This window comes from Podarcis tiliguerta (genome assembly GCF_965153285.1).
Source record: "Podarcis tiliguerta genome assembly, chromosome: 12".
In the NCBI taxonomy this organism is placed as follows: Eukaryota; Metazoa; Chordata; class Lepidosauria; order Squamata; family Lacertidae; genus Podarcis; species Podarcis tiliguerta.
Window position 1 is genome coordinate 3,134,501 of NC_139545.1, and position 13,934 is coordinate 3,148,434.

Sequence of the window (13,934 nt, forward strand, 5' to 3'; positions counted from 1 at the left end):
AAAAACCACAATTCTGTGTCGATCAATATGCCTCAAATAAGTAATTGCTTCCATTACAGGGTGCAAGATTGTCTATATTTCTTTTCTGTAAGGAAGTATTTAAACATCAAAAAACAAGAAATCAATTAGCAGAACCAGAAAATATTAGGAAGAAAGAGGGTTATTCTTCCTGTCACTTTTGCTATGTACATTAATTAGGTAAGGTGATGTTGTCTATTATGCTGTATAATAAAATATCCTTCTTGGGTGCTTCATGGGTGTTGTCATTACACTACCTCCCATCAGTGCCTCTGCAGTGCAAGTTCTTTCCTGTTCTGGCAATCAACAATTGTCAACAATCACAGGCACACTCTGCTTTGCACTACAGGTTTGTTTTGTTGTGAATGTCTTATCTACACCTTAGGCCTGGCCCAGCTCCAGCTGATGTAGTTGATTTGGGTTATGAGTTCTTGTATTAAAAAACAAAACAAAAACAGTTTTGCTCATAGGTGCTATCTCACCTTTGTGTGATATGTACAAGAAAATCAAAGATGAATGACAAGACTCTTGGCCATCTCCCATCAGCAGATACAGCTGTTAAGATGCAATATTAACAGTGTGTTTAATCCTGAAAAGATGTGCATATAAAAGCTTGGAATGCTTGATGTTTTGTTGTTGTTTTTTAATCAACGTAGGTGGGAGTAAACATTTATTAACATTTGGTCAAGTGTAGCATAACTTGCATTCATATTTTCTTTGTTACTAATGGAGGTATGTGGAGATATACAGAGACCTTGAGATAGGGTTTTTTATATTGCATACAGGTGAGTTGTCCATTGGAAATCAAAGATGAAAGCATGAAGGTTAGTTCTTAAAGGAAGGCTGTTCTTCATGCACAGCTTTTGTCAATCCCGATGTTTTTTCCCAGATTATAAAACACAGAAAACCAAAATCATATGGCAGACGGGAAAGTAGTGATGTTACTGACCAGGAACACAGTCAAAAAGTCTGAATGTCCTCATTCAAGTCCAAAGGTGCTAGTTTCTTCAACAGCTGTCAACAGCTTTTCATATAGCATAGAATAGGATGGATAGGGAGGAAGATCCAGGCGGTTGAAACATGTATGTGCCCTGAAAGTGAAAGAACACCGTGGGTACAGTTTTTAAAGAATAGAAATATGTAACCCCTTGCATATTCCCTGACTACTAGTCATGTTACCTGAGGGGTGATGGGAGCTGGAATCCCACAACTTTTGTAGCCACCCCTGGGCGTAAGAAGAGGTTGAATCATTAGTCATGGTGGACGAACCACATACGGATGGTATCTGTGTCTTGCCTGGACTGAGACTCAATTTATTCACCCTCATCCAGTTCATTACCTCTTGTTTGCGATAAGTATTACAAGCACCCAAAGCCCAAATCTGGAGCTGTCCTCAGTGAGCTTCACCAGCATCCCAGGGCAAAACCGTAGTGCTCTAACACCTCACAATAATCTGACAAGAAACTTGCAGGAATATGTTTCTACTCAAGAATGAGAAAGTCACTCTTTGCTTCTGTGGCTAAACCACATATGTGGGAAAGTCTAAAAGATCTAATTTTGTAGCGAAAGCTTATTTTGCAAAGAATTCAGTTATTTAGCAGATGAACATAAGATAGTGAATATTAATATATTCAGTCTAGCTGAATAAAATTCATAAATCTTATCTAGGAGAACAAGTTAGGCAAGCAGAAAGAGGCCAATTACCTTTCTAGTATTTGGCAGGCCAAAAGCCCGAGGCATCTTTCTAAAACTCTAAATCTTTCCTTTCTTCTACCCAGCAAGTTAATTGCAGTAGATTTCTACAGGAAACTTTAACAATGTGTAATTAGTACATTTTCTGAAAAATACGAGCACTTCTCAAAAGCTTTGGGGGAATGGTTAGTCCTTGGAGAGTGTCCTGAAAGGAACTCAGTTTGGGCTGTTGCTGATTCAAAGGCTTTTTTTCCTCTTGAAAGGCTTGATCCAGTCTCTCAGGTGGATTCAGACTGATTCCAGTTATACTCTGGCTCTCCTCCTCCAAAAAGGACACACAGAAACGTGGCAGGTTTTGCCTGAACATTAATCATTACTTGAATCTGGTGTTTCCAGAAATGAGGCCATTTCTGATGCTCAAGATTTTGAGGGCTCTTGACTGAGACACCCACAAAGGCCCCCTGAACATGGAAGAAATGGAGAATTCTTTCATGCCACCTCCAACCTTCTTGGGTGCTTTGTGAGAATGGAAAGGGAAAGGCATTTTGCTTTTGGGAAAGCAGCCCATTGTCGGTCTTGGAGTCTGGCAAATCCCCAATCTTGCCACCCTCTGGAGCTGTACCAGCTCTTCCCCCTCCTCCCAAATATGTCCTTAGCTTAATTATAGTGAATCTACCACAGGTGGAGATATTCCTGGCATGTGGCATAGCTGGTCTTTCCCTTTAATTATAGGACTAAAACAAAGGTTGTGAAGTGTGGCGCCAGAGTTGTGAGCACCTAGCAGAATCAAAAGCCACATTATGTGTTTGCCACAAGTTGTACAGGTACCAAGTGTGCTGGGCAAATCATTGTTTTGCAGAGCCAGCTCTGCCAACCTCAAGTGGCAGGTTCTGGGATACCTTTAAATGGCATCAAGTTCTAAATGATTTAGCTTTTGTGTATGTATTATACGTATTTCTTCATTTCCATTTATATCCATGTGTGTGTGTGTGTACACACACACACACACACACAGAGAGAGAGAGAGAGAGAGAGAAATGGAAATGAAGAAGTAGATATATATATATATATTTAACCATTTTGTGGTATACCGTTTGAATTTTCTGCCACAGGCACCAAAATAGTTCTTAACCTGCCTATTCTGCATGCTTCTCAATAAGCAGATAACAGGGAATAATGAAACTGGATAAATATTATCAGAATGCTACAAGTTCCTGTAGCCCATTTTCTTCTTAAGCTATCCTAATGAATATATACAAATGCTAAAATAAAAGATGACAAAGTGGAAGACTAAGGGGGAATGGAAAGAATTGGGCAGAGGTTCTTCTAAGTTTATTTTTATTTGTCTGTTCTCCAAAGGCCTGAGGGTGCAAACAAGGGACTTTCTCTGTTATATATATGGCAGCATCCTGACATAGGCTGAGGAAAAGAGCATACTTCAATTCCTTGGAAGACGGATGAGAGTAAGATGTGAGAGCTACAGATAAAATCACTTGCAGTCATTTCAGTTTGGATCCCTCTGCTTGAATTGTGCCCTCAATGCCAATTGCCCCTTCTTCTTTGAATCACTTTCAATCTGGTTTTCAATATGCATCTTCTGTGATCCAGGAGGGTATTTAGAGAAAGTGTCTTTAAAGAAACCCAAAGCATGACAGCTTAGGACATCTAAGTGACACTGTCAGATGTTTGTAAGAGCCCAAACCTCTGCTGAAGAGATGAAACTTTTAGAATGGAAAATGAGCCTTTTTTAAAACGAGACATTTAAGTTTCTTTTTAACACTTTTTTTTCTTTTTTACTGAGCACATCATATAAAGTTATCTGCTACTAGGATATAAATGGAAATGACGAAATGCCATTTAGAACATGTATGATCTTATTCAAAATGCAAGCATACCTTGGGAGGGATGTTATTTTACCCCATTTCTCTATACAGAAGCGTCGTAATCCATTGCTCCCTCGAAGGGCTGCAAAGCCCTCATATGGCACGCTAGATGTCCCAGTGACAAACTGCAGCAACCGTAGCCTTTGCTCATTGTTGAACCTCTCTACTGCTGCCCAGAACCATCGTATCACGATATGTCCATCATGGTAACCTAAAACAGAAAGTGTGCAAATGAGAAATGTGTTAGAAACATACAAAGAGAAGCCACAACTGCTTATGACGATGAAATAAAGCAACAGGATTTTTCTGCCTTCCCTTTTTTGTTTTGGCTCTCACTAATGGTACAGCTAAAGAATTACCTCCGGGGAACAATTTTCACCTCAGCTGGTCTGCCAAGAAACCCCTCTGGGCCTGCAGAGGATTCTGAGATGGGTGCATATTCATGCCATGTGGGCAGCTTAGTTGAGCCTTACTGAATGAATAGGAAGTGCACCCTAAAACATTTCCAACAACTTTCATGTGGCACATTTCAGGGGCAGGTCCATAACAGTGGTAATTCAGCAAAACATGTCTGCCATTATAATCTTCTCAAGTAAAAACTTCTGATAGGCTTCCTAAGAACCACAAGATTCCCTGGAACAGTTTGAAAACCACTGAACTAAATGAGTGGCAATGTACACAGAAAAAAATAGTTAATGTGGCAAACTGCATTTGTATATAGCCAACTCCTCCCAATGCTCTAATTTAGTTATAAGGAATATCAATGCAGTAGGCTCGCAAATTGTGAAGGGTTACATCTCTGGGGTTGTGCGTAAAGCTGAAATCATGTGTAGTCACTCAGAACCACCCCCGTCACTCCCCGGGTGACGACCCCTACTTTTCTAAGCCCATGCTTTAAGCGGGCCCTGCTCTCCATGCAAAGCAGGGAGCTTTTAAGTTCTCTGCCTTGCTTACCAGACTCTGGGAAGGTCTCATGTGGGCTCTGGAGGTTCTTGCGAGATCTCGTGGAGCCATCTGAGCAAAGGAGCCAACTCTTGGGGCTGAGGTCCCTTCACTCCCCCAATAAAAAAATTGAGGGGGCAACCCCCGCTCCAGTTGATGGGCATTACCATTCAAATGGTGTGTCTTGGGATTGATTTTGTGGGGCTTACCTGCCCCCCCCAAATATTTTATTCAAGTTGGCACTCCTCCATCTTGCAGGAGCCTCCCTAAGCCCACACAAGTCTTTCAGTAAGCAAGGCAGAGAGTTTAAAAGCTCTTTCCATGCTGGGAAAGCCCAGTACAGAAAGCGCTTTTAAGCTCTCTGCCTTGTGTGCATTTGTTTTGTGCAACTGTGTGCTGGCTGGCTGCCTAACATGTAAAGCTGTGATTGTGAAAGTTAAATGCGTGCAAGTTGACTGCATTTCCCTTCTAATGATGCAGTTTTAAATGACCAGGATTCCCAGGACAAGAACAATTGTGCAGTGCTATACATTCTTTTTCTCTGGTTATTCTGTGTCCTATCTGTGATCATATCAGATTTGCTCATCCTCATCTTAAAACTTGGACACATCCTCAGTTGTATCCCACGAGAACAAGAAGTAGACCTATATATTAGTACATGAGACTGGAAAAATTCTTGGAATTGCTACAGGACCATAAAGGACTGCCTGTGATTAAATGAATCCCTGCAGTCCTATAATATCCTCGTATACATGTATACTTTCTTCATAGTATTTGTAAGTGATTGCAGGTGTGTGTAAGCCTGAGGACAAGTACAAACAAGCCAAGTATGACCACGGGGTGGATTTTTTGGAGGGGGGTGGATCAGTAGTGTTATTAGACATCTGTGCCAACTCCTAGTCTATGGGCCAGTCTCTCTTAAGAGGACAGTGAGAAGTTCCACCAAGAGGATGAGGGCAAAAGCATCATGAAATGGAAGATGAGAAGGAAAAACAACTGCATAGTTTACCACCCCGATATTCTGTGTTGTTGCGCCAGTCATTAAGGTCTATTTCCGCAGTGCCAGCTATCACCAATTCCAGCTCTCTAGCGTCGAAAACGGAGACAAGCCTTGAGTCTACAACCTGAAAGACAAACCACAGTTGAAGCTGACAGTACAACACATACAAAGCCTTGTCAAAGTGAAAAACCACAAGCAGGCATGACTGCTCTTAGGCAGGCTGAAACATGTTGGCAGATATCTGCCAACTACATTCTGGGCAATGAGGATTTGAACCAAGTTTTCCCCTTTACTAACAAATTCAGGCTGAACAATAAGAGTTGATTTGGAGCTCCTGTGAAACAAGCCTGCTTCCTCAAAAGATCAGACGTTTTGTAATAAGGAAATCAATGAGGAAATGGACTGAAAAGTGTGGACCAATGCTTTATTGATGCAAGGTTGTCCAATCTCCCCACAAACAAGTCAGGATGAATGTTCATTAAACAGATCATCTTGAAGTGACCTAAGTTACCTACAGCTTCCCCGCCCCGAACAACATTATCAACTTATTCATGCAGTATTTCCCAATCCCCCTAATGTACTACATCAACAAAGGCATATTTATTTACTTTTAACATCTGTAATAATGGCCAATTAATTGAGTCCTCTGGGTGGTTATGCTGATCAGATATTGCTAAATAAATTTTGCAGTTTTCCCCCGCTATATACAATGCTGGCCAGTAAAAATAGAAGATGTAAATAGAAGAGAAAGAATGAGAATAGTCATACAATGTTCCAGCGCAAAGATATATGTGCATAAGAAGAAAGACATCTCAGGGCACACCCACACTGCAATGTCCACTGAGCTGGCAGCAGCATTTGATGTGGAAGGGGCCACATGTTCTTGTGTGCAACTATTGTGTGAAACCTGGGCTAGGTCAGGGCTAGTGTGTTGAACTGCATTTTTCCTGCTACTCTGCTTTTTACAAAGCAATATTAATGTTCAACCTTAACCAGCAAGCAATTTTATCCCATGATATCTCACACACCTTCAACTGAAAGCATAGGGAACACCTTTCCCACACCTTCAACTGAAAGCATAGGGAACAGTTCGAGTATTACATTCCTTGGAGTGAAAAATTAATAAATCCTCAGACATATTAATCATTCTATGAAAAATGGATACAGCCACAAATCCCACCACCATACAGTTTACCTTTTAAGCTATATCTGCGATCTGCACAAACTGACATTCTGTAATACTGTGCTATGGTCAACAGCAGTTTGCGATAACCCTGTGCATGCTCAAATATTGGTTGGTCATTACCATGCACATTCAGCTTATGCAGATGTTCCCTATTAATGTCCCATGAGGAAAGCCACTATTTTTGTTATTTATTTCTCCAGCCAGAATGCCCTTGTGCCCGTGACTGGCAAGGACGCTGCCCCTCTTTGGTACTTACTTCATAGAAGCCACGGACCAGGGCCTCCGTTTGTTGAACCACACCTCTTTCCACTCGCCACTTCACCATCCTCTCAATGTACTCCTTCTTATTCTTCTCAGTCACCTGTGTATTTGCACCTCCTGATTTCAACTCCCTTTCTGTTACCTAGCAAACAAATGAATCAACAAAAATAAACACTGAGCAGCAGAGTAAAAGTAACCATAGTAACACATTTCAAAATTCAAATACAGGCTGCAGAACAAGAGTTTTCTATCAATGTATGGTTAATACTTCTTTTTATTAGTTTCTGTATTATGCTGTTTTATGTTAACTTCTTAGTATTTTTATGGCACAATTTCAAAGAGTGCTGTTTTGTTGTGGCTTTGTCAGCTGCCACAGTGTTGTAATGGGCATGAACTAAGAAGGCCTGGGTTCAAACCCTTGTTCGACTATGAAACTTACTAGGGGATCTGGGGGCCATTTAGTTTAGCCTACTTGTTGTGAGGATAAAGTGGGATGAAGGATAGCATACAAATGGGTGCCTGCAAAATGATAAATATTTTTTAAAATATTCCAGATTGGTATTTGCATATATGGGTTATCACAATCAGTGCTTTTACACCACAAAGGGTGTGTGTGTGACAATGGTTAACTTTCAATTGTAAAACAAACCCTCTATAATCTCTGTATTTGTGGTCATCATCCTGAATTTGTTTTTGAAATATCTGCTGGTTGCTTGGAAGTCCACATTTCCCCATGAAATTCACTGGATGACTTAATTACCTCACAGGGCTGTTGTGAAGATGAAAGTGCAGTAACTCCCACTTATGCCATCCTGAACTCATTGAAAGAAGGGGAGCATAACTGGAGGAAGGCTATGGTCCCTGGGCAGAGAGAAGGACTCTTAAATCCATTTAAGTCAATGGTGTCAATGCAGCAGTACTACTTTCTGTCCCTTGACATTGCTCTGAACTACCTCTGTGGTGCAAATGTACCTTCTTGAAACTCATGATTCTCAGTCTTCTTTTGCCCTTTTGGTTTGAATATGGGCTTTTTGCTCAACTCAGGCAACTGAACTGCAGGGGATTGGACTAGATGACCCCCGGAGTCCCTTCCAACTCTGCAATTTTATGGACTTCCTATTTCCTCCAATATCACCAGCTCTACTGATGTGTCACCAAACAGTTTTGTGTCTTCTCTTATTTTCCAACTCTCACTTATTCAGCTCTCAATCTCTTATTCCTTTTACGTTGCACCAACAGCGGCTCATTTTGTCCAAGGGATTGTGGTCTTCCAGCCTGAATACACCTGCTTCACCCTATTTCCCAAATCTCTGGTAGTTTATCACATACATATAATTGCTTACCTGTCCAAACACTTCCTCATTAACTGTGAAAGTGAGGTCCAGAATATCAGTGATGTTGTTGTCCTTCATCCACTGTAAACTTTGATGGAACTCTTCATCCAGGTACTCCAAGTCGCTTAGATCACATGGCCTGATAATAGAGAAGGTTTCCACCATTTTGGATCACAGCTACTACTGCCCTTTTCTGACAAAGCAAATGCTGTTTGGTCTTACATCAAACTCTGTTATATAGATTTTCTTTGAAAGAGGCAAATTCAAAGTGCTTCAGCCACAAAGTGAACAATATAGATGTTCTGCCTCTTTCCATATGAACCTACCCAGACCCTGAGATCATCTTCTGAGGCCCATCTGCATGGGCCTCCTCAGCGAGAGGTCCAGAGGGTGGCAACATGAGAATGGGCCTTCTCTGCAGTGGCTCCCTGTCTATGGAATGCTCTCCTCAGGGAATTCCGCCTGATGCCTTCATTATACACCTTTAGGCGCCAGGCAAAACATTCCTCTTTAACAAGGCCTTTGGCTGACTGACATTCAATGCCCTTTAAAAATATGTTGGGTGCGGGGTTATTGGGTTAGTCTTGTTTTCATTTTGATTATGTATTTTGTGTTTTTATATTTTGTGTTTTTATATTGTGATTTTATCCTGTGAACCACCCTTAGATCTGCAGGTATAGGGCAGTATAACAATTTAATAAATGATAATAATAATTTTAGCTGTCCTTTTAGCTGCCCAGGTTTGCAAGTTTATGCAAGGACAGCAAATTCAGGTTTATCATGATAAACAATTGAGTTTGGTTCTTACCCATAAAAAAACAAACATAAAATGTAATCTTAGATACGTACTATAAGGTCCCACCACTATTACAAGGGCAAGAAAACTATTTTCTACTGAACAGCAAGCAATCTCCTTTTGGAGCTCTGCTACAAATGACTCGGTGTTACTTGAACTCAATCTGAATGCTTTTCAATGGCATTTGCAACAGTACATTTTGGAGCAACAGGGATTGCACATATGATTTTAAAAAGTATGCTATGGAGATCAGCAGTATCCACAGTCAAAATCAGCAGTTGCACTGAAATAGCAGGAAGCAACAGAGATATATTGTGGTGAGTAATGCTGGGCTCGTGCTTGTTTCTGCTCTTATCCGTTGGCATTCCTCCCTCTAAGATGCCCCTGCCCCCTGCATGGCTGCTACAGGGCATGAGGGTAAGGGCACTCTGGGATGCTTAAGCCCTGCCCGCCATCTGCACTGCTTGTCTCTTGCTTCACCTGAAATACTGCTGCTGGGAGCATCATCCAGTGCCTTACATTAGGACTGCAGTTATGAAGTCCCAGTCTATGCATCTTCGCAATATTCAATGGGGCTTACTAACAGGCATGCATACACAGGATTGCAACATTTTTCTATCAAGTGCTAACAATAGGATTGATAAAAAAATTGCTTTCCAAATTATTTAATTCCCCCATCCAACCCCCAAAGGGGGGGGGGAGATGCAATTTTGGATCAGCATCTACCATGATGTGCAAAATACTCACAGTCTCAACAGTGCTTTGTAGAATGGCCTTGTGAAGAAGGCGTCAAGAAGGTACTGATGAATAAGAGCCAGGCCAAGGATACGGCCACTGAAGCGGAACCTGCCACAGGAAGAATGCACAATAAATGGTGTGTAAATGATGTGTTCTTCAGGAGACAAGAACATGGAGCAGGTTCTCCTGTAGTCTCATTCGCACATAAAACTAAGTCAAATTATGGCTAGGCGTGAACAAGCAAGCATGCTGGCGCACGGGGGGGGGGGGGGGGCGGGAAATGTAGTCCTTTCGCTCCTCTGCTCCTGTTGCTGCTGTGCTATTAGGAGCTAATCCACAGCTTGGTTTAGCTTTAAACAAACAAACAAACAACCCCCAAAAGTCAACCTAAATGAATTTCCTTCTCAAACAAATGGTTGAGCCATTTTGAAAATGATTGAAGAAATTTGGTCCCAGAGCAGCTTCGTTCCGATCCTGCTTTGCATTCATTCCACACAAGTACGGTACACTAGTATCATTGCTAGAATACTTGATGTCAACACAGTATAGAATCATAGAATCATAGAATCATAGAGTTGGAAGAGACCACAAGGGCCATCGAGTCCAACCCCCTGCCAAGCAGGAAACACCATCAGAGCACTCCTGACATATGGTTGTCAAGCCTCTGCTTAAAGACCTCCAAAGAAGGAGACTCCACCACACTCCTTGGCAGCAAATTCCACTGTCGAACAGCTCTTACTGTCAGGAAGTTCTTCCTAATGTTTAGGTGGAATCTTCTTTCTTGTAGTTTGGATCCATTGCTCCGTGTCCGCTTCTCTGGAGCAGCAGAAAACAACCTTTCTCCCTCCTCTATGTGACATCCATTTATATATTTGAACATGGCTATCATATCCCCCCTTAACCTCCTCTTCTCCAGGCTAAACATGCCCAGCTCCCTTAGCCGTTCCTCATAAGGCATCATTTCCAGGCCTTTGACCATTTTGGTTGCCCTCCTCTGGACACGTTCCAGTTTGTCAGTGTCCTTCTTGAACTGTGGTATGTCTGAACTTACTTTATTGAAAAGTAGCGTGTAGAAGAGAATGTGAAGTGATATCAAAATTGTATATGTGGCTACCAGACCTGTGATTCATACATGGAGGGTATCATGTGTGACCCACCCCAAGAATTTGAAATAGAGAATGATTGAGAAAGCTAAGCTAGCTTTTTTTTAAAAAAGAAAAACACTGATGATCTTATTAAAGCATCATTTCTCCCTATCAGGCAACTGTATCCTTGTGGGGATACAGTTTATCCATTTGGGACAAATGTCATGCTTTGGACTCCTGCGGCCGCCTGTAATCCAGTTGGAGCTAACTCTACATTCTCTCCGTTTCAGAGAAGGTGCTTATGTTGTTCCAGTGACCATTAACACATGATGGGGTTATATGACTCTTACAGGTGTTTCCATACCCAAGACAAAAGGCCAATGTTCAGTATGCTTGAAAAATTGCTTCATTTCATTTTTGTGGCAGTGCAATGTGTTGAGAAGCAGAGGGAGAGAATTACACAGGACTGGCAGGAGGCTGAGCAAGGTTAGAAACTTGCACAATGAAAGCCAGATGCTACAAGTTAAAAATATAAGTCAGATTGGGTAAAAGATCTGTCTCAGCTATTACGATAGGTATTGTAGCAATGTAGAAACATGAGAAACACCCCACTCTTTTACTGTGGGTCAAGGGCAGAGGTAGATAGAGAAGCTGTAGCAACTTTCAAAGAACTCAGATGCCTGCAATGGAAGTACGCTCTCATGATCCTATTTGTTTCCGTAAGACTTCCCAGTAAATTAGTCATTATTGTTTTAAAAACTGACATATGGACAACCTTCTAATCCTCTCCATTTGATGGTTCTTGAAGGAACAATGTTCCTTCTTTATCAGCAGCCTTCCTGCAGAAGAGGTTTGGGCATATTGAAATCTCTTGCCTGTTAGACTCTATCCAATTTCGGCTCTGATAATAGTAACAATAATTTCAGGTAAGGCGATAGTTTCTTTTAATTTGCTTTTGCTTTTTCATCTGTATGTATAGTTGAGAAAATTAAAAAGAAGTGAGTTAATGCAAGGTAAGTAATCCATTATGGATTCCTATGCAGTTGGATATAATCCAATCAAATTATATGCTTGGATTCTGTTTGTATTAGGTGGGTGTTTTCTGTAATAAGACAATGTAAACCAGATAATAAAGAATGCCTTGCTGAGCTTAGATTGCACCATCTAAATATCACATCTGGAATGTCTGTCAAAAAACAAGAAGGGCTATTGTGAGACTGCAGTCTTTTCTACTGACGGAGACTCGGGGGCTTAGTATGTATACTGGGCAACAGCCAATTAAGTCAAAGAGAAGACCCACTGAATTATGTTTCAATGGGTCTGTTTGAAGTATTCCAGTCCAACACTGGAAAGTACCCAATGCCTATAGAGGGACTGGAGCTGCTTTGACAGGGCCATTCCCACACTATTGCCACATGCAAAGTGATGCGGTTGCTTCTCACGCCTGCATTGCTGTTCCCTTGGGTAGGGTGATGCTTGCGTGGAGGGTGCCATGCATACAACCGTGTTACTGCTAACCATCTTAGCAGTGGTGTGGGGGCAGCTTCATCACAGCAGACCACTGCTGATAATGTATGAATGAACTCTATATAGTATGCATATAAGATAAAGCAGCAATTTAACAAGCAAGGTGTTATGTACTGAAGTTCTCGCCCTGGCCACCAGGAGTATTGTGTATGTAGTTTTCACTCAGGTCCACGTCAGTTATTTTAGTCGGGAAACCCTGGGTTGTTGTTGCTACATTGTCGACAGCCGGCTGCCTATAAAAGCAGGCCGGCTGAGCTGTTTGCTGTTCAGTTCTGTCCAGCTTACAAATAAAGAGCTGCTTTGGAGAAATCGCTGTGTCGTCTGCTACAACTTAACCCAAAGAAAGTATGTCTGTGCCAGAAACAGTGTGCAAGGTTCTTCCCTCACAACAACCCTATGAGGTAGGTTAGGCTGACCCAAAGCCACCAAGAGAATTTCTGGCAGAGTGGAGATTTGAACCCTGGTCTCTCAAGTCTTAGTCTGACATTCTAACCACTGCACCAAACTGGCTCTTACCCAGTGATTTTTTTCACTACCATGCAGCTATTAAAGACACAGGAATCTTAAAAAAGAAGGTAGCAGCCCTATCATTGGATGTTCCAGTAACACAAAACCAGGGCCTTTGTCCCTGTGCTAACTTTAAAATAAAGCATTTCCTTTTGAAAGGGCGTGTTTTAAAATAGAAATAGTTTAAAAATGCACTGCATTATTTAAAAAGGATAATGAATTTTTGACAAAATCTACATGAGATGTTTCTCTCAAGGAATTGAAATATGAGATAGTTTGGTGAGGTGTGATTTTCAGGTAAAATAAAACTTATATAGAAGAACAAACAGAATTAATTCAAATCCTACCTGGAGGGCAAATACTTCAGTTAAACTTGACTCTCGTTTATCTTCCTAACTATACAAGTGGAATGTTTGGGGGAGGTGAATTCTAGCAGAAGGAGAAGAAAATCGGGAGCAGGGATGTGATATGTAAGAACTGGTTCACATGCTACCGCATTTCTCTACAGATGCACTGTAGGAAAACATAAATCTCCTGTTTAGGGAAGTTTTTAATGTTTGATATTTTATCATGTTTTTAATATTCTGTTGGGAGCTGCCAGATGTGCGGGATACATGTAATCAAATAATAATAAGAAGAAGAAGAAGAAGAAGAAGAAGAAGTAAATCCCAACGAGTGATGATCCTGCATCTATATATGTTGGAAACTTGAATAATATCCTGGGTACATATATGCACAGTGAAAACCCAGATGTATGATCCTTACATATAACAAGCAAAATTCACAGAGGATAAGTCTATCAGGGGCTAATACATATTGTAGCTAAAGGAAGCCTTCAAGGCCAAAGGCAGTATGCCTGAATACCAGATACTTTGGACAAACCATGCAGGATGGCTATTGCCTTCATGTCTTGTTTGAAGATTTCCTGGGGCATCTGAATGACCACTGTTGGGGGTGGGGTGGGG

At 41.3% G+C, this 13,934-nt stretch overlaps 1 protein-coding gene across 1 annotated transcript in view; it reads right to left on the bottom strand.

The window, feature by feature from the left end:
- Positions 1-646: 646 nt before the first annotated feature.
- HECW1 (HECT, C2 and WW domain containing E3 ubiquitin protein ligase 1) overlaps positions 647-13,934 on the bottom strand; it is a 188,722-nt gene continuing 175,434 nt past the window's right edge. Inside the window, 6 exon segments of the mRNA XM_083407000.1 lie at positions 647-1,109; positions 3,606-3,804; positions 5,545-5,659; positions 6,978-7,124; positions 8,326-8,455; positions 9,860-9,958. Coding sequence (XP_083263126.1) covers positions 998-1,109; positions 3,606-3,804; positions 5,545-5,659; positions 6,978-7,124; positions 8,326-8,455; positions 9,860-9,958 — 802 coding nt within the window. The 3' untranslated portion in view covers positions 647-997.